The following is a 19,141-nucleotide window of genomic DNA, read 5'->3' as shown; positions in this document are numbered from 1 at the left end:
AAAAAAAATCTGTATCTGTTCTTTATTTTTGATGCAATGTGTTATTTCTTTTTATTAGAAGGAAACAAGTAGCTACAAATTAGAATTTAAATTCATTTTAATAAATGCTTGATTCATTATTTGTTATGATGATACTACAATTTAAGTTGGATTCATACGAAGATATACAATACTTTGTAAGTGCTTTACAGTCAATCTTGCTTTATAGCCAATGAAGAGTGATGGATAATCCTTCTGTTGAAATGTGAAATGACGTCTTGTGGTACCATCCCAAAAAAGGTAAAAAATCGCTCTCACATGATGCTGCAGCTATCTTTAAGAATCTGCTAAAAACACATCTCGTCTGTCAGCACCTGACCGATCAGTTCTGACTTCTATCTCTTTTCTACTCTTTCAAAAAAAAGACACTTAGCTCAGTATACTTTGGTCGGCTATATGAGATCTGTTTTATTGCAATTTTTACATTTACATTTACTCATTTGGCAGACGCTTTTATCCAAAGCGACTTACAGATGAGGAAACATTGGAAGCAATTATAACAACATAAGCAACAAAATACATAAGTGCTTCAAACTAGTCCATTAAAGCCTAGCACAGTATACAACGCTAGCACAGTATACATGTCCTTACGTTGTTTCAATTGCTTCCATTGTTCACCTCATTTGTAAGTCGCTTTGGATAAAAGCGTCTGCTAAATGACTAAATGTAAATGTAGGTCTGTCAGTAGAGAATACCAAGATCACAAGTTTGATTCTGAGTCAACTGCATACTGATTATAATGGGCTGAATGCACTGTATGTTCGGGTATAAACGCCTGTCGAATGCATAACTGTATTTCTGCTAGTTTGGCTTCGAATGGACTTTAAACTTGAACACACTTCAAAGATTTCTGGCTTGTTGAAAGTGGCAGTGTTGAAAATGACACAATACTTTTCAACCCGAAAACACAACAATTCATTTAGTTTTTCCTTCAATGCAGTTCACAGTTAACAGCTGCCAGCTAATAAATTTGGGTAATTACAATGCAGGTTCACTTATGTTCTTTATTCGTTGCCATTCAGATGATAAACATGCTTATCACAATTTGGGCTGATGATGAATTACACAGCATAACACAAAGAAAGAAAAGCATGTAATTTTCATTTGTTTAATAAATCTAAATATGCCGTGAGATGCCACTCTTAAAATTATGACCTTGCTGTGTACTTGTTCTTGACAAGAAGTGCTTTGTAAGTTTCTAATAAATTTTAAATGAAGAAATAAGTTTTTACTGCTTAACAAGTGCTCATTTCCCAGCCTTAAATTACGCAGCTGTGTTCAGTAAATTGTGCTGGTATTAAATAGGAAAATACTTCTTTAAATGGAAGCATATGAGTTTCTTATATGAATTTGTCAACGCAAGTTTTTGGCAGGTTATTTCAATACCACTTTACAATAAGGTTATACAGTATTTTTTAACACTAGTTAATGCATTAGCTAACATGAACCAACAATCAACAATGCTACTACAGCATTTAATAATTCATGTTCATTTCAGCATTGACATTTTTTAAATCAACAGTTGAAACTATTAACATCAATTGATGCGCAATGAACTTACACAAATATTTATATTAACTAACATTAATATTTAAAATATTAGAAAATTACATTAACCAACATTAAACTCAAATGGCTTATTGTTAGTTCACTAATGTTAAGTGATAACGTTTTGTCTTTCAGTGTCATTCCAAAATGTTTAAGTTGAAGTGTTTAATATCGTGTTTGATTCAAGGTGGCAGATTTTCACCATTTCTCTGTCCAATCTTGAGAAAACTGGTTTGCAAGCTGAAGATGCATGTTTTAAAGCAATCTTTTTACCAAGAATCTTAAAGCTATACATAACGTAACTTCTCTACACTGTAAATGTTTTTGCTGTAGTTATGCAGCTAGTTGCTAGTAACTTACTGTAGATTTATATTTATGTAAATTATTTGCAGCGGTTTGCTCAAAGATAAATGAATATTAAACATTAACAAGCCTTTATCTTTGCAGAAAATAACGATAAAATAACATATTCGTGCACAGCATTCTGGGAACCTGAATCCACATAAATTCTGTTTTTGTCTAATTGGGGTTTAAAGTGTTTTTCTGTAAGGATAAAGATCTTTAATTATCATTTTGAACAAACTGTTGCTAGTAAAATACGTAAATCTACAATAAGTTACCTGCTGCCAGTTATACTGTAATTTCTATAGTGTATGTAAAACCTCTTATGTAGCAGAGATACATTTTCCTTTCTATTATATAGTTATCTTTATTCACAATAGTATTAAAAACTTATGGAGAAAATATAATTTTCTTAATATTCCAGTCCTGTTCTGGTCAATGTTTAGCTTTTTTGATGCATGCAGTCAACGCAGCAGCTATATCATGGCTTTTAAGAAATCTTTCTCAACTTTAAATAAGTTTACCAAACCATCATGGCAGCACATCACTAGATCACTTAAATAAATGTGTGTGGAGTGTTAAAGTAGCACAGTAGTGTGCCTGTTGGACAGAAGGTGCTTTTGAAGAGCCCGTCCTCACTGTTACAGGCCTGCTTCTCATTAGCTGAAGGATGTGGTACATTAGAAAACTTTGCCTTTAGTACCAGATCTCTGCATCCACTACTGCCAGAGCTTCCAACCAATCTGCCAGGGCACAAATGTGTCTCTGTTCATCTTCACTGGGCCGCTGTGTCTGAACATTGCTACCTGCACACCTAAAGAGAAGCAAAACATAAAGTGGCAGTGAAAATGCAATACTAATGCATTCAACCATGTGCAGTCATTCTGACCTCAGCGGTCTGCAGGCTTTCAACAGCTACAGTATGGAGGACACTGCCAGGTGTGGTGACGTGAGAGGTGTTCCAGTGCATTAAAGATTGAACTTGTTAATATTCACTGAAAGGGACAGTTCATCTACAAAGAATACTTACACATGGGTTTCCCACTTATGATTTGTAAAAGGATCACTTAAAAACTACTTGCCAGGTGTAAACAGGATCAATGTTATCGTCCATATTCTAATCTAATGTTTATTTGCAGGTACTTTGGAGATGACCACAGATGCACTATTGAAAAAACATTGGAGAGACCCAAGCCTACAGAAAGTGATTTTACAATGAAGGTTTAAGGGGATGTGCTCCAACAATTCCATTTGTATAGGAAAGAAACTCAAAGAACGTTATGAGACCTACTCGGCTCAGTCCGGCAGTTGCACAGTTGGAACACTGTGGTCCTGTTAAAGGCAATGATGAGGAATACCTGTCGTGTGTAAACCAGCATTTAAATCAAGAGATTCACGGAGAAGACCTGAAGATGTGCAGCTCTTTTGAGTCGCCAGTCTCAGTAGCAGCAGACGATCTTGACTTGGTCTGTTCCATAGATAGAGCCATTGTGTCGTATATCAGTGGAGTAAAAAGCGACACATCCTCAGTTGGAAGTAACATACATCATGACCCCGATACATTGTCCTCCTTATTATTCTCCTCTTCTTCGTCTTTTTGCACCTTTTCTCCATCTTTCTCTTCTCCTACTTCAAGCCATTCATCTGGCTCCATGTCGGAGTTTCAGCTGACATCTCCATCTCTTTCCACTCTCTGTGGTCCAACTGAGGGCCAGTTAGAACATGTTTCTAAATATCATATTTGCAAGAATATGACTAAGAAGCATCTGCACTTCGAAAACAAAGAAAAGCTGCTTCAGTATCTCTGCACTGACTCAAACAAAGATAAGGAGGGAACTCAGCACTTTAATGTTCACAATAGAGATGCTAAAGAACTTTCTACACTACAGCAATGCAAGAATGCTTTGGGACCTAGGAGGTTTATTGGAGATGGTATAATTAATGGGTATCAAAGTGATGGACAGCCATGTCAGTGGATGGATTGTAGGGCTACTTATGGGCAGAAAGAAGAACTAGTGAGACACATAGAGAAGGTTCACATAGACCAGAGGAAAGGAGAGGACTTTACTTGCTTCTGGGCCGGATGTGTCCGTCGACACAAACCTTTTAATGCTCGATACAAGCTGCTCATTCACATGAGAGTCCATTCTGGTGAGAAACCAAACAAGTGCATGGTGAGTTCAACTTTCATATCCAAAATTTTGTCCATTATCAATACAAAGCTAAATAAATTTTGCTTGGAACCCCCCACAGTGAAAAAAATTCAAAGCGGCTTTAATTTTTAAGTAGAATAAAATAAGCTTTGTGAGACAATTGGAAATACAATTGGAGTTGAATTAACTCAAATGTAATGAAGCGATTTAACTTAAAGGTCCAGTGTGTAGTTTTTGGCTATACCTTCAGAGGTGTATAAAGAGCTTACACGGTGAAGCGCTATGTTTTTATTTCCTTAGAATGAGGTAATTTCTATCTACAGATACTTCTATCTACACCGCGGGTCCCATTGCATGTAATTCGCCATGTTCTGTCAGCCGTCCTAGGGTTTTTCGAAAGGGAGGGGTGGCGTGAGCGTTTGGTTGCAATTCGCAACCTTGTCGCTTTATTTCACTGACTGGACCTTTAATACGTTCAGATACAGATCATCCATCATCAAATTTACACAATATGATAAGAATATAGTTTTTCATGAATTGGCTGTATTTAACAATTAAAATATATTTGAAAGGATAGTTCACCCCCCAAAACAAGTTGTTTAGATTTACTTTTTTCTAATGGACACAAAGAAAGGTATGGAGGAATGCTTGTTACCAAACAGTTCTTGACCACCATTGACTACCATAGCAGGAAAATGTGCAATATTGCCATTGTTTACTTTCATACATTCTTCAAAATATTTTGCTATGATAGTCAATGGTGGCCAGGTATACAGAATTTTCTTATTCGATTTGATAGTTTTTATATTTATTGTTTCATTTTTTAGTAACTCTTTTATGTTTAATAATATAATTGTAATATTTATAATTCTATAAAGTTTTATGCGATATTTGGAGGCATTTGCCACAATAAACAGGCATTTACATGCATTACACTTTATGTTTAATTATTACATACTGCTCCAATAAATCAACAAGGATTAACAACCGGGATGAGACTTTTAGTTTAAGCTTTGCCAATTCTATGATGTAAGAGTTTGTAATAGAGAGAGACTGACATGTGGATTCAATTTCTCTCCAACTCCCAAAAAATCCAGTGCAGATTTTGGAGATTAAGAAATGTGAAAGTTGTTTATAGTTGCAAATTCTATTTGTGAGAATAGGCTTCATGGAGATTGATAATGTGCAATGATAAATTGAATAAAATCTTTCCATGACAACTGTGAAGAAGGATTCTTACACTTCAGAACTTTCTGTTATGCTTAGTTATGCCCAGTGCTTAGTTATAATAACCATAAATCCCAATGTTTCATCCGTTTTGATCTATGTTTGAGATTTGTAAACATGGAAATATAATACACATACAGTTATATAATGATTTTCCTGTTAACAGATATAAATACATTACATGCGTAAAGATATTATTGTAGGCATGGATAACAGTGTCCTAAAACCATATTAATTGAATCCTTTGATAAAGCTGTTATTTATTTTCTTCACAATGAACCGCATAAGAAACGTGTTTCCTTTTAGTGATGTCAGATAGCCAGGGGATATAATTTAATCTATTTGCTGTTTAGTGTTTTTATTTTTGTTTTATTTTTCTCTCTAAACTGTGGTGACCAGGGACCCGTTTCAGAAAGCAGGGTAAGTGCAAACTCAGAGTAAGTTAACCCCAGAAAACGGGATACTCTGGGTTTTCAGTTTCAGAACGCGAGGTATATCAAACCCGTGACCGCGGGGTAAGTCAAGCCTGTTTCAGAAATCAAGGTATCTTATACTTAGAGTGAGTAACCATAGTAACCTACTCTGTGAACCTAACCTGGTCAGGAGCAGGTTTTATTCCACTAACCCGAGGTTTGTTACAATCTCCGCCCCTTTTAGAAGCACGAGCGGTGTTGAAATTGCCTTCGCCGTTAGTTTTTTCAATCGTTTTCCTTAATCGCACACAAGTTCGTAACACAGACATTAAATGTCCGTTTATTCAGGAACCCGTAGACGAGGAAGCTGCATTCATTCAGAGAGAGTTACATTTACGTCGGGAGAGAATATATGGTGAAGCCACGTTTGGATGTTTTATCATATCCGGAGGATTTGTTATTTGAGCGATACAGTTTTTCTTTACAGTCCATTAAATATATCCACACTCTGCTTCATCCTTACATCACAAACCTCACTCGTCGTGGCTGCGCTCTTACATCTGAGCAGATTCTCTGTATGGCTTTACGTTTCTTTACTAATGGAAGCTTTCTTTATAACACCGGGGATGCAGAACACGTTAGCAAGGCAACTGTATGCAGAGCAGTAAGAAAAGTGTGAATCGCTCTCAAGCACTTTATATACATGTGTGTTAAGTTTCCTGTGAGAGCCATCAAAGAGGAGTTTCATAAGATTGCAGGTGAATGGTGAACGTCTTTCTGAATAAGCTGATCAAATAAATGTGCTCTTGCTGCCAACTCTAATAATTCAAATACCCTTTAGGATTTCCCAATGTGATTGGGTACACATTTAAAAGGTCCCACTCGCCCCGTTCTGTTCTGGCTTCGAACTGCCGTCGGTCCGAACGAGGGACGGGCGCTCTAACCACGAGCCTAACGACCGCAGTCCCTATTGCATCCGTCGCTAGAGCATCTCTAGCTGGCCCCCATTAGACATAGCTGGAGCAGGGGCAAGCATGGCCAGTTTTTTGTCTTCTACAGCCACAGTGCTCGGTTCTCATATACTCAAAACTTTCAAGGCCAGTTTATTAAATATATCAAACATTTCCCAGTCAGGCATCCTACTACCAAGAGCATTTAAACTCATCGGACTGAATGATGTTTTTATATTTTATTCTCAGCTGCTGCCATGTTCTTTTTATTGCAGAAGGATTGCACCTACATGACAAAAGTCGTAGGTATATATGTTTATATGTGTGTATATATATATAGATATATATATATATATAGATAGATATATAGTGCCTCCAATTCGACTGGCGAGAAATAAACGGAGCGCTTTTTGTCACGTGGCGTTGCCATGGTGAATCGTGTTATCTTCGCTCAATTGATGATGGCTTTTTAAAGCCGCAGTGAACACGCGTAACCTCGAGTAAACTTACTCAGAGTGGATTGAACTGATTGAAACCAGCTGTTCTGAAACAGAAAACTCAGAGTAGCGGTTATCTGAGTAAATCAACTCAGAGTTCATATTTTAACTCAGTGTTGCTTGAACCTCCTTATTGAAACGGGTCCCAGAGGATGATCATTTGGTAAGATATCAAATACATGTGTGGCTCTTCACTGGCATCCTGTTGAAAAACATCTTCACTATTTGAACAATGAACTTGCAGGCTGAACCCGACAGATGAATGTCCATCAATCAAAACTAGATAGATAGTAAATGTAATTTTGAAAGTTTTTTATGTAAACAGCCATATTGTTAGAAGAAAGAGTGTAGAGAAGAGATAGAATCTGCTTAAACGCAACAGTATCAGCCCTACTGAGCCCTTTCTACAAATCTAATAATTCACATTTTTAGTGTAAGAAAGTAAAATTGTCTTCTATAATGTTAATGTACAGTTAAGGACATTTCTGGTATTGTCTCATTATGCAGATTCTGTTGTTTAATTTAATATAAAACATAGCGCTTTAAACCTACATGTTACCAATATAATAACTAATATTAATTTATATAAAAAACATGTAAGTGTTTACTTAAATAAATTGATACAAATCCATTTATAACATTATAATTTAACATTTGTAAATATTTTTAAGAAAATATAAAATAAATTTTAAAGTGAACATGCTGTCATTACTTACTGACCCTCTTGTCATTTCAAATCTGTATGACTTTCTTTCTTCTGCAGACTACAAAAGAAGATATTTTGAAGAATGTTGTGAACCCGAACAGCGCTGGTCCCCCTTCACCTGCATTGGTTTTGTGTCCTTACAATAGAAGTGAATGGGTACTGTTGCTGTTCAGTTTCCAACAATTTTCAGATGATCTTCTTTTGTGTTTTGTAAAAGAAAGAAAGTCAGACATGTTTGAAGTGACAAGATGGTGAGATAATGATCACACATTATCATATTATCGACATCACATACTTTTAAAACAGATTGTTTTTTCATTTACACAGTTTGGATTTTTACTAATCTGCAGTACGTACATATGGGGATAAAAACACTTGATCTACAAATGTTTGACCAGAATATGTTACAGTTCTTTCTGATCTGCAACACTCGCTTCATTATGTGCTGTAATAGTCTGCTCAAATGTGCATTTGTTAGTCATTTGGGATTAAAGCATCAGCTACATGGATAAATATAAACATAAATGCATACACAGTCTAAATGTTAAAGTTATAAATGCAGTGACATAAAAGATGCTCAATGAAACCCTGTTCATTTTTCATATAACCTCATCATGACATCACACCTGTGAACGACAAAATGTGTTTTATAATTTTACAGAATTGCTCCAAGCAAAAGTCTGCATGACTGCTGCTGTCACCTTGAATCTGCTGGTCTTATAACTGACTCCCTTGCTGGCCTGTGTCCAACTCAAACATCTTAGCAAAGGCATTCTAACAGGAAGCAGCTTTGTACATGCTCTGTTTAATAAACTGTGTGGAGTGGCATGCGCATGTGTACCTATTTGCACATCTTCAGAAGAGGCCTAAAATGTGCATGAACTGACACTTATTGTGATTTACAACAAGAGGATGATGTCAGTTTTTGTGGCTTGTCATCTATAGTCTCACAACACATTTTTCAGATGAAAGAACTGTTTAGTCACAGATGAAAATTCTGTCATCATTTACTAACCCTTTAGAAAACTGCTTTGACTTTCATCTTTGCAACACAATGGAAGTGTTATAGCTCTTTATTATACAACGAAAGTGACCATAGCGTTAAAAAAAGTGTATTTCTAATTTTCTTATTACTTACGTTTAGCCCCTGGTCCTCATCCACTTAGCAAGAAATTAAGTGAATATTCTTCATATTTAAAATTTGGAAAGAAAGAAGTAATAAATTATGGCAGAATTATCCCATTAATGTCATGTCACAATCATTTGTTCCTATAGAAAAACTTTGCCATATGTTTTCAGGCACTTTAAAAGATGTACGCTTTTAAAATCTTAACAAACATAACTGTACATAAAAAACTTTTCTGTTCTAAATTTGGCATCGTATCTAGTATTAAAATGGCAATATAATGCTTTCATGACCTTTTTAACCACTTTCTCATTAACTCTCTATCAAACACTGCTTGCATTTTTACATTTGTGGTGACTGAATTCTTCACTAAGGCACTGGAATCACAATAATGAATGAATATTTCCCGCAAACCATTATTGACATTTTCTGTTTCTCATTTACTGCAGTTTCTTTAACTTGTACGTGTGCAAAGTGGCATGCTTTGATCCTATGTCATAATTTGCATGTGTATGTGCTTCTGTAGTGTTGAATACGGAGATTTTATAGTTTTGTGCTGTTGCAAGGACTCTATATTCATATGATTATGTGTGTTTGTTTCTTCATAGTTTGAGGGATGCAACAAAGCATTTTCCCGTCTGGAGAACTTAAAGATCCACCTACGCAGCCACACTGGAGAGAAGCCTTACATATGTCAACATCCCGGCTGTATGAAAGCCTTCAGCAATTCCAGCGATCGGGCCAAACACCAGCGCACACACTTGGACACTGTATGTATGGCCATTCTTTCTGTCCTTCAGGTTAAAAAACTAAAGCTATCAGTAAAAGCTTGTAGATACACCGATATTGAAAATATGAATACTTTCAAATGTAACATATTTCAGAATTAATTCATTTTACATAAAAATGTATGTTGTCAACCATTTGAATAAAAAGGTAGACTAAAATATTCATATGATATTTAAAATGTCTTGTATTGCCTAGTATTTGGTATATATCTTCCTTTGGCATGCACCCATTGATTCAAATCATTCTAGCATGGTTTAAAAATGAAACAAGAAAATCTGAACGTTGAACTTAGTAATAAAAAGTAAATATGGTCAAGGCAAAATTTTAGTATGTATTATTTGCAACCTAAAAATAGAAGCAAAATCTCACATATTGTGGGTTTGACATAAAGTTTTTAAACCTTTACAGAAACCAATTTCTTTAGTTTTTAATTAGGATCCCAATGTATTCTGTAGGCTATATGTGAACTTTATAATATCTGCAACCCGCAAAAGGTCCTATCCATTATTATAAAAGTCCACTGAAAGAAGTGGCTACTCAACACACTTGACAAGTTCTTTCTTAGTTTTTTTCTTGATTTTCATCTTTGCCTCTGTTTTCCCACTCTGAGGCATAAGGGTATGTATCAACCAAAGCACAACTAATGAAAACAAATAAGCAGGGAATGCTTACTCGTCCCTTTTTCCAGAAAAAGTAGACCCCTAAAATAACAGGGTTTTATTTACACTACGTTCAGAGTTAGGAATTAGTGTAGCATTGCAGAGAGATCTCTTTTCATTTTAATGAGAGAAACACTAGTCCACCAGCTACCAGTCTGGCTTCACATCTCTGCCACTGTGGCTCTTATGCCAATCTGCAATACTGTGTAACTAAGAGTCCACCGGCCATATCGGTTTCCTCAGCACACTTAAGTCAACAGAACGGATTTATTTAAGCAGGGAGGTTTCGTTCAATGCTGTCCACAAGGTTTTGATTATAATGCTAAATGTATTAAGACTGCACAAACATGAACACATCTGTGTAAGTCATGTACATGGATGTTATCATAATGTCACTTGTGTTATTAATATAAACAATGGTTTAATCCCCATTGTGTGTGATCTTGGGAAAGTGTAGATCTAAGTCCAATAAAGCTTCTCTTTTTTCCTCACTTTTGACCATCATACTTTCTGAACGTGCAGCTGAAACATATGATGTCCAAAGTATGTTGCTAGAGGCACATCATCATTAATTATTGTTTTCAGAATTTGTGTAGCTCAGGATGACATGTGTGTTTAATATTTGGACTGGACAGATGCAACAATTTCCTAATATTTACAAAATCTTTTTTGTGTATCACTCTGCACCTGTGTCACATCCTGTGGAGGATTTGTTTGATGTAGCTATGCGAAACATCTGAAAACCTCAGGTTTTGACCAGAAATACACTTTTCGTACTGTGCACGCACTTGGAGTTTAGAGAGTCCCTTATTTCTGCATTTTCATAACATGATGCATTATTCTGTTTATAGTTTTTGTATTCTTAAAGAAAATTAAACGCTTCAGTTTAAATGAAGAGTTGTGTTTGATGGAGGTACAATGGAGGGCAGTGGAGGTATATAAAACTTACTGATTTTATTCATTTTACTGTTCAAATAATGCTTTTTGAGACAATATCTTGGTTCTCTTGTTTGTCTACAAAAATCAATATACAGACTTTTTACTTTTGTAATAATTCTAAACTTTCAAATGGTATTTTGTATCTTATACTTTAATTCGTAGGCTCGTTGCTTTTAAATAAACAAATCGTCGCTGACAGACTGAAAACTCTCCAAAACTGCCATTTTACGAGGAAAAAGACACTGCATTTTCCAATAACTAAACACAGTGTTGTCAATGTTGACGAGCTCTTTGCAGCACTTTTTATTGGTTAAAAATATGCAAAACCCTTTCTAAAAAAAATTATTCATAACAAATGGAGATACAAGGTTACAAACGAAACTTTTGAACATCTCTTTTGTTGTACATTTTTTCTTTATTCAGAAACCATATGCATGTCAGCTCCCAGGTTGCACCAAACGCTACACGGACCCCAGTTCCCTGCGCAAACACGTCAAATCCCACTCCGGAAAAGCCCTGCAGACACAGGACAAGGTAACAATTTTAAGTGTATGTTAGTTTTACAGATGAAACAACTTCAGCTCTACTCAAAACCTTAATGCTCTGAAATAAACCCCCCACGATATGCATCTAATTAGATAAGCTGATAAATGAAGTCACATTGTTTGATACATTAACTTCATCAGTAATCTTCATCCCCATGATCCTTGATGAAAAGGCCTATTGTTTTATGGGCTTTATTGCTCTGTGAACAAAGGAGGATGAAGGAGATCTTTGTGTATACCCCTGGCTTTGGCATTCTAAGCAAGAACACATGTGTTCCCGTAATACAGTTAATAAGCAGCGCAGTTCTGTTTCCTCAAGAGGCCAGATGTGACATGCAAATAGCAAACATGCTTCAATGAATGCGAAGACGAATTAACAACAGAAAGTTGTTGCAGCCTCAATGAGACTCTGATGTGTTTTCAGTCAAGCTGTACCTGCTGGGAAAAATGTGTTATGAGCAGCGGGTTTACATTTACTGGATGTTTTTGGTGGATGCCTCATATCCAACGCATCTATTATTAAAGTTAATTTTTTTTAGGAATACATACCCATAAGCTTGGTGTGGTAAAGACTACGCCCTACCAGTTGAGCTTCAGGAAAGGTTGTGGCGTCCTCTTTGTCATAGCAGGACATCAATGAAGATATTTTGTGTATTTGTATGTGTTGTGTGCTTTGACAGGGCCATCTACGCAATAAGGTGGAGCAGGAACTTGTGGATGTGTGCCTTGGCCTGCAGCATCTCCATGGCTCTATTCCTGCTGTACACAGCCCAGACCACAGGTGTTCTGGCTCTCTCACTAACATTCACCAGGAAAGCTTCACTGGTAAGCACACTCTCATATGGGGCTTTGGGTCTAACCTCACTGAATTGCTGACTACAATAGGAGGCCTGTGAAACTTTTGACATCAATTTGTCACAAAGAAGGAATGACAAATAAAGGTCCAGTGTTTGAAATGTAGCGGCATCTAGTGGAGTGAGCGGCCCACTCCACTGCTCCTACTCCCTTTAAAAGCACTATGGCAGCTCTCAAACGACTAAGATGTCGTCACGTTTTCACTTCTTTGCCAAAGGAGATTACCTATTTACGAAACGTGCTCTGTAGAGCAGTTGGTCTGTTTCGGGCTACTGTACAAAAAACAACATGGTGAATTCCATGCAAGGGAATGTACATAGAAAAAACTCATTCCAGGGTCATAAAAACATAACGCTTCATTGTTGAAGGTCTTTACACACCTCTGAACACAAAGCTATGTGTATTATATTGCATTTCTGTCAACAGATCCTCCCAAAAAATTCACATTGGACCTTTAAGATCAACTTAACCTTAACTTGAATTTAATATGTGTATAAGCATCAAACATGAAACATTACAGATGCTGGTGCTCAGACAAGCGACTCCGTCCACTCCCTTTATTTCCCTATACCCATGATTTGCACTACGTACTATTTCTGACATCAGCCGTTCCGACACGCTCAAAAGCTCAGTGTTTGCTCGGTCACGGGGGGCACCTTCCGCGGCCAAGCGGCCATTCCACGCATGTCCCTCACACTCTCCAGAATCTTTCCATTCTACACACTTTGCCTTCAAATGCTTGTGACTGAGTCAAGAAGCTGTCAGATGTTGCAAGGCAACTAACCGACACCTGAAGTGTAAATCCAGGAGTGCTGTCAGCACTAATTGTCTCAGACGGCTCGCTGCTTTTCTGAGAGATGTGGCAGGCAGACAGAAGCCACAGATATTTCAGCGCTCTAATTCTGCAGAATGAGAAACAAACAGCTCAGTGTTTCAGTTTCAATCATTTCTGTGAGAGGTATAATAACTTGAGCGGGCATCACTGTCTGTGTTACTCATTTTTAAGCTGATTTGAATGTCTAGGAGGATCAGAAATTAAAATGTTACACCATGTTTGAATGTAGTTCATGCTATGGTGCATCAAATTTAAAAGCAGACTAAATTTAATTTGATCAATGAATAATGTATTTCTTGAACTGAAAACTACAACTCCAATTTAGAGAGAATGAAATAAAAAAGTAATTTGTGCTTTTCTGGGTTTACAGCATATTCAGAGGACAATGAATCCGGCAGCGGAAACAAAGCAAGATCCATCGTTCTGGAACAGTCAAACAGACACTGTAACATGGAGCGTCACAACCAGATCAATCGGCCGAGGTGAGTTTATTACGTGACTATTATGATAAGTGTTGCAATCCAAATCTCTGGCAGGACATCCAAGTTTGACAGCTGTTGACTGAATTCGGAAAAACTTGGGAAGGTTCCGAAACGTATATTTTTTCTCAAACAGACTGCATAAAACAAAGCCGTTTGCTTGTTTGATGCATGTGGCAACAATTTTACTTGTGGCTAATTGACTATTTGTCACTGGATGAAAAAGTCCATCTGCCATGCACATATTTGCCTAAGTCAGAGCATTTAGAAACACATGAGACTTATGAAAAGAGCAAGGCCAGTGTCATTATGACATTATGAAGCAACACATGTTTTTTAATTTGAAAAATATTATCATTGAGCATTTGCGTGAGTCTTTTTAAAACACACAGTCAAGCCATGACCTTTATTGTTGTCATTACTGTTTCACTGTTGTGCAGATATTTGCAGATTGAGAAGGTTTTGATTTTATCATTAAGATGTTTTCTTGCAAATTTGTTTATATGATCTAATTCTTTACCGAACATGTTATATAGGGGGCAATAAGTCTACAAGTATTAGGCCACTAGGGAAAATATTAGTTCTTTTAGTAAAAGAACAAATATTAATATTAAGATATTATCATCAGCATACCAAAAATATGAATTGAAAATAAACACAAATTTTAGATTTTGTTTTAATTATCAAATACATATAAGATGTTTAAAATTCAATCCATGATATTCAATCTAATCATGTAATCTCCGACTTTTTGAGCTCACTAGATGTGATAATTTGCGTTATGTATACAGCAATCACTATTGAAGTGATGTGACAAACACCAAGTAATGTGGCAGTAAACATGAAATGTTTCACCAAATAACACCATATCAGCAAATCTGACTTAAGACTGCAACATGCTGCCAATGTTCAGCTATCTTAAGTTTCACTATGTGACAGAAACATTGAAAGAGGTTTGTGACGCCAAAATAAAGTCAACATGAGCGGAAAGCCAATTTCTCCCAAATTAATTCTGAAAGATTTTACACGGTTTTTGACTAAATTATCTTTCCTAAACCTTGGCGTCACAATCTGACCTCATTGCATGAACTATTTAAGATGCTTTGATTGCTCTGTATTATTGTTATTTCAAAATCTTAATGTGTGTATATGAGTTTTCTTTTGAAATAACACTACAATAGATAGCTTTGGGTTATTTGTGTGGCAAGGGTATCATTTGTTGAGTTCTTTGGCATTTTCTGTTAGTATACACTCAAACAATTGCATACATCCTTTTGTTTTATTTGGAAAATGAGTAAAGACCTCGTATATAAATTTGATTTTACATTTGTTCATTTGGCAGTTGTTCTTGTCTTTTGCGATTTTCAAATCCCAATAGTCATCGTAGCACACAAAATGAACACTTTACATTTAAATATATTTTTACCTAATCTAGAGATGTTGTTTTAATGATCATGTCAAGCATCAACTTCTCATAAGTAATGAAATAAACTCTCATTGTGTAATCGTTTGGAATGAGGATTTGACACATTGAGGTGCGTTTTGGAGATGTTGCATGCTTGGACTGAGACCGTATATTATGCTGTATAATCAGACACGCTCATGAAAGCTCTTTATCTTTGTGGCATTAGTGTCATTTGTATACGTAAGACCTTAATCGTGACTGTAAAAGCTCATTCCACAGATTTGTAAACAACTTTTTTAAATGGCTTTGATCCAAGACCATAGGCTATTTCTTGTTGATTATATGAATCATTGCAGCCTAGTATTGGTTCCATTTTCATTGCATTGCAAAACTTGTTCAACATCTTTTAAACATTTAGTATTTTTAGGAGCAATTTTAACAGTCACATTATGTTGACCAATGGGTTTGTGCTTGGTAGTAATGCTAATTTTTCTTCCACCTGTGTACTTATGTATACACGACCATCAGATCTACAAAAGGTGGCCATTCTATTCATTTTTTAGTGAGCTTCTTGAGCATGACCGGAAACCTTACCATCCTCGAACAAGTCTTTCACTCGTCTAGCTAAAAATAACACACTGTCAATCCAGCAGAGAATCAGTGTGATATGGGATTTTTAAAGGCAGCATGAAAGATTCTTCTCATTCCTGCCCGTGGGCTGTGCTGGCAGCTGGCTGCTGGACTGTGCTTATAGAGAGGCTATAACGGCAAATATCAAGTGTAGCTGTTTTCTGAGTTTTGTGCTGACAGTCGCTCTACGGGACACAGCCATCAGTTCAACACACAAGGCGGATCTGCAGGGCTCCCACACACAACACTTATTCTGCTCATGCGGTACTGCTGAGGCCATTGAAGTCTGACATCGTACCCAAGGCATATGATGACTGTATAATTCAGCTTACTTTACCAAACTCTGAGCTGAAAAGTCAGCTCTGGATTGTTAAGCTGAATTCTTACGTTTGAACATTTTAACTAATAAACAATTTTTTTATGTTGCTACATGAGATTAATAAATTTTTATTTGAGGTTTTGTTTATTATTATAATTTTAAAGCTTTAAACTTATTTCAGTTTATTTTTTATGGAATATTTAAAAATTTCTTTAAGTTCAGTTCTTCCAATAATTTTTAGGTCAATATTTGATTTGATTTCAATGAACGGAAACGTTTTCAAAGTTTTCATTTGAGTAAACTCAATATAATTGGCTTCCAGATAGCAAAGCAGAGCAATAAATATTTCAGTATATAGAGTATCATTTAAAACATCATGTCACTTGATAAAAAAAAAGCCCAAAAAGTTGTTTAAAATAAGTACTTTTTATTAAATATATATTTTTGTTTATTTGTTTGTTTAAATAGCTTGCAAATATAATCACACCTTGTATGTTTTTAATCACACTGTACTAAGGACATATTTCTACCTTCTTCATTTCCCTCTATTCCCCCGTCTTCATGCATTATCTTTTCGGGTTTTTTGTCACATACCATATAATGTCTACGTTATAGGAGGTGGAGAAAGTAAAGGGCAGATTGTTCTTAAATAGCATTTTGTAGCTGGTTGGTCGGCACTGTGGTGTAGAATCTTTTGAAAGGATGTGAGTCATATTGACAAGAGCATCTTGTTTACAAGTAACAGTGAACTAATTTAGGCCAAACTCCCTCAGGCCACTGGAACCATGTCATCAGTCTGAATGCTGGACTCCACATGAAGTGTATCACCATGGCTCTTTCACGGCCTAGCTGTGAGTGTTGTGTGGTTCCCCCCATGAGGATATAGCCATGTTTTGGAAACATTTGGAAGAATAGATTCTTGCATTGATTTCTACATAACGAGAATAATGTAGTTAAATATCCGCGTGAAGTTTTATTCTTTTGAGTGTGACGCCATATCTTATTGTGAGGGTTTTGATCATAGAGTACATTTACCTATAAACAAATGGCAGATCATTTCCCCGTACAGTGGATAAACATTTGATAAATAGCCTATGTGTGTTCTTCCATAATCTGAACAATGCTCTACATTTGGCATGTTTATTATAGATACAATTGTTTTCTAATTTTAAGTCAATTGCTTTGTTCTTTCAGCATTTCTCAGTTGGTTTGTGGATTCAACATGGTTAGCGGTACCAATGAACTACAGTCTGTCTCTGAAAGCCCACATCAAAAACTCAACCAAATGTTTAATGAAGTACCACTAAATCACCAAGGTAAGTAAAGCGTTTTGAAAAAGAAATAATTGGTGATGGCATTCCCAGTTTGTTTTCTGGAATATATTCCAGAAAACCAACCGGTTGGCACTAATGTTGGAATATGCATTAACTTTATAAAGTAAGACGGAGGTGCTGTTCCTGTTAAGGTCTTCTCTTACGGGAACACAGAGAGTGTTTCATGAAGGGAGCCATTGTTGCCGTTAAAAATTTATGGTTGCCTTTGCTAGTTTCCTATTGTCTACGTGGTTAAATTATAATAACAAGTGGTAATGATTTAAATCTGGCTCTATTAAATCAGTGTTCAACGACAGCTCGAAATCATTTAATCAGATCCATGTGCATGTTAACCAGAACTGGGCTGGAAAGGAGATGTTTAGATCCCTTTGTAAACACAATGAGAATTTAAGGATGGTCCAGAAATCCTTTAATTAAATATTGATGTGATTTCATGTAAAAAAAGATATTTTTATTGGGAAAATAAGGATGTGTAAATTTGGTTTCGCAGCCACATAATAAAATCAACTAATATCAAGCGTTGCTCAAATAAAACAGTTTATTGTGTTTAGCTAATTCTCCATGTTTGTCTCTTTGGCTAGATTTTCAGGCCTCTTGTAATCGGCCCGAGCACATTTCCATTAACGGAAGAGAGGACCAGCACAATTTTGACCAAAATGGATTTGCTTTTACTTGTGTAAACTCATCTGGTAAGTGTCAGTCATCTCACATCAGCTCCTCACCTCCATTCCTGGTCCAATTCTGCAACTTTTCTCTCTGTTGGCAGGCTACGGTCTGACCCAGGACCCCTGGGCAGCTTGTGGAAATCACCCCCCTCCCTGCTCTGTTCCGGTTGGCATCTATGACCGTTGCCTCAGTCAGATCTGCTCTCTGTAGCCAGAGAAGTAAGCACCAGCTTTGATCAGCTTTACCTGGAAACAGCAGCGTAGGAGTGATTTGTAAAGTGGGGGGTACATGAAGGCAGGGGTCCTTGAGTAAGTGAACCTGTATGAAGGTTCTCTAAACAGTAATCTGCACATGAATGCACTCATCACTGTGTTGGGGCCATTCCTCTTTCTGAGATTCCTCAAGCAGTCAGAGATAAGTCTCCGTGAATGATGGCGGTGCTGAAATTCCCCTGCTTCGGTACTGATGCTGCAGCTTGTTTTCTGCATAGACACTGTACTTTTCTGTGTTAAATGTGCCTATGGTGTTGATGAGAGATGCTGTTTACATTGAGGTGGTCACATGACACCATTTGTTATATACTTTTTTGTATTTGTTCATATATGTGATTCCAGTAACACATCACATGGTGGCACCATTTGGTCATCTGTCAAATAAATAAATTACATAGAGCATGCAGTTATTG

General features: G+C 36.5%; 1 protein-coding gene across 1 annotated transcript in view; it reads left to right on the top strand.

Annotated features, from left to right (window-relative positions):
* glis1a (GLIS family zinc finger 1a) overlaps positions 1-19,141 on the top strand; it is a 23,569-nt gene extending 4,428 nt beyond the window's left edge. The window contains exons 2-9 of the mRNA XM_079451647.1: positions 3,069-4,103; positions 9,610-9,771; positions 11,812-11,922; positions 12,614-12,758; positions 13,994-14,105; positions 17,651-17,772; positions 18,372-18,479; positions 18,557-19,141. Coding sequence (XP_079307773.1) covers positions 3,210-4,103; positions 9,610-9,771; positions 11,812-11,922; positions 12,614-12,758; positions 13,994-14,105; positions 17,651-17,772; positions 18,372-18,479; positions 18,557-18,666 — 1,764 coding nt within the window. The 5' untranslated portion in view covers positions 3,069-3,209 and the 3' untranslated portion in view covers positions 18,667-19,141. The remainder of the gene's footprint in view (positions 1-3,068; positions 4,104-9,609; positions 9,772-11,811; positions 11,923-12,613; positions 12,759-13,993; positions 14,106-17,650; positions 17,773-18,371; positions 18,480-18,556) is intronic.

The sequence above is a fragment of the Barbatula barbatula genome (assembly GCF_947034865.1).
Source record: "Barbatula barbatula genome assembly, chromosome: 3".
Lineage (NCBI taxonomy): Eukaryota > Metazoa > Chordata > Actinopteri > Cypriniformes > Nemacheilidae > Barbatula > Barbatula barbatula.
This window is presented reverse-complemented; position numbering and strand designations above follow the sequence as displayed.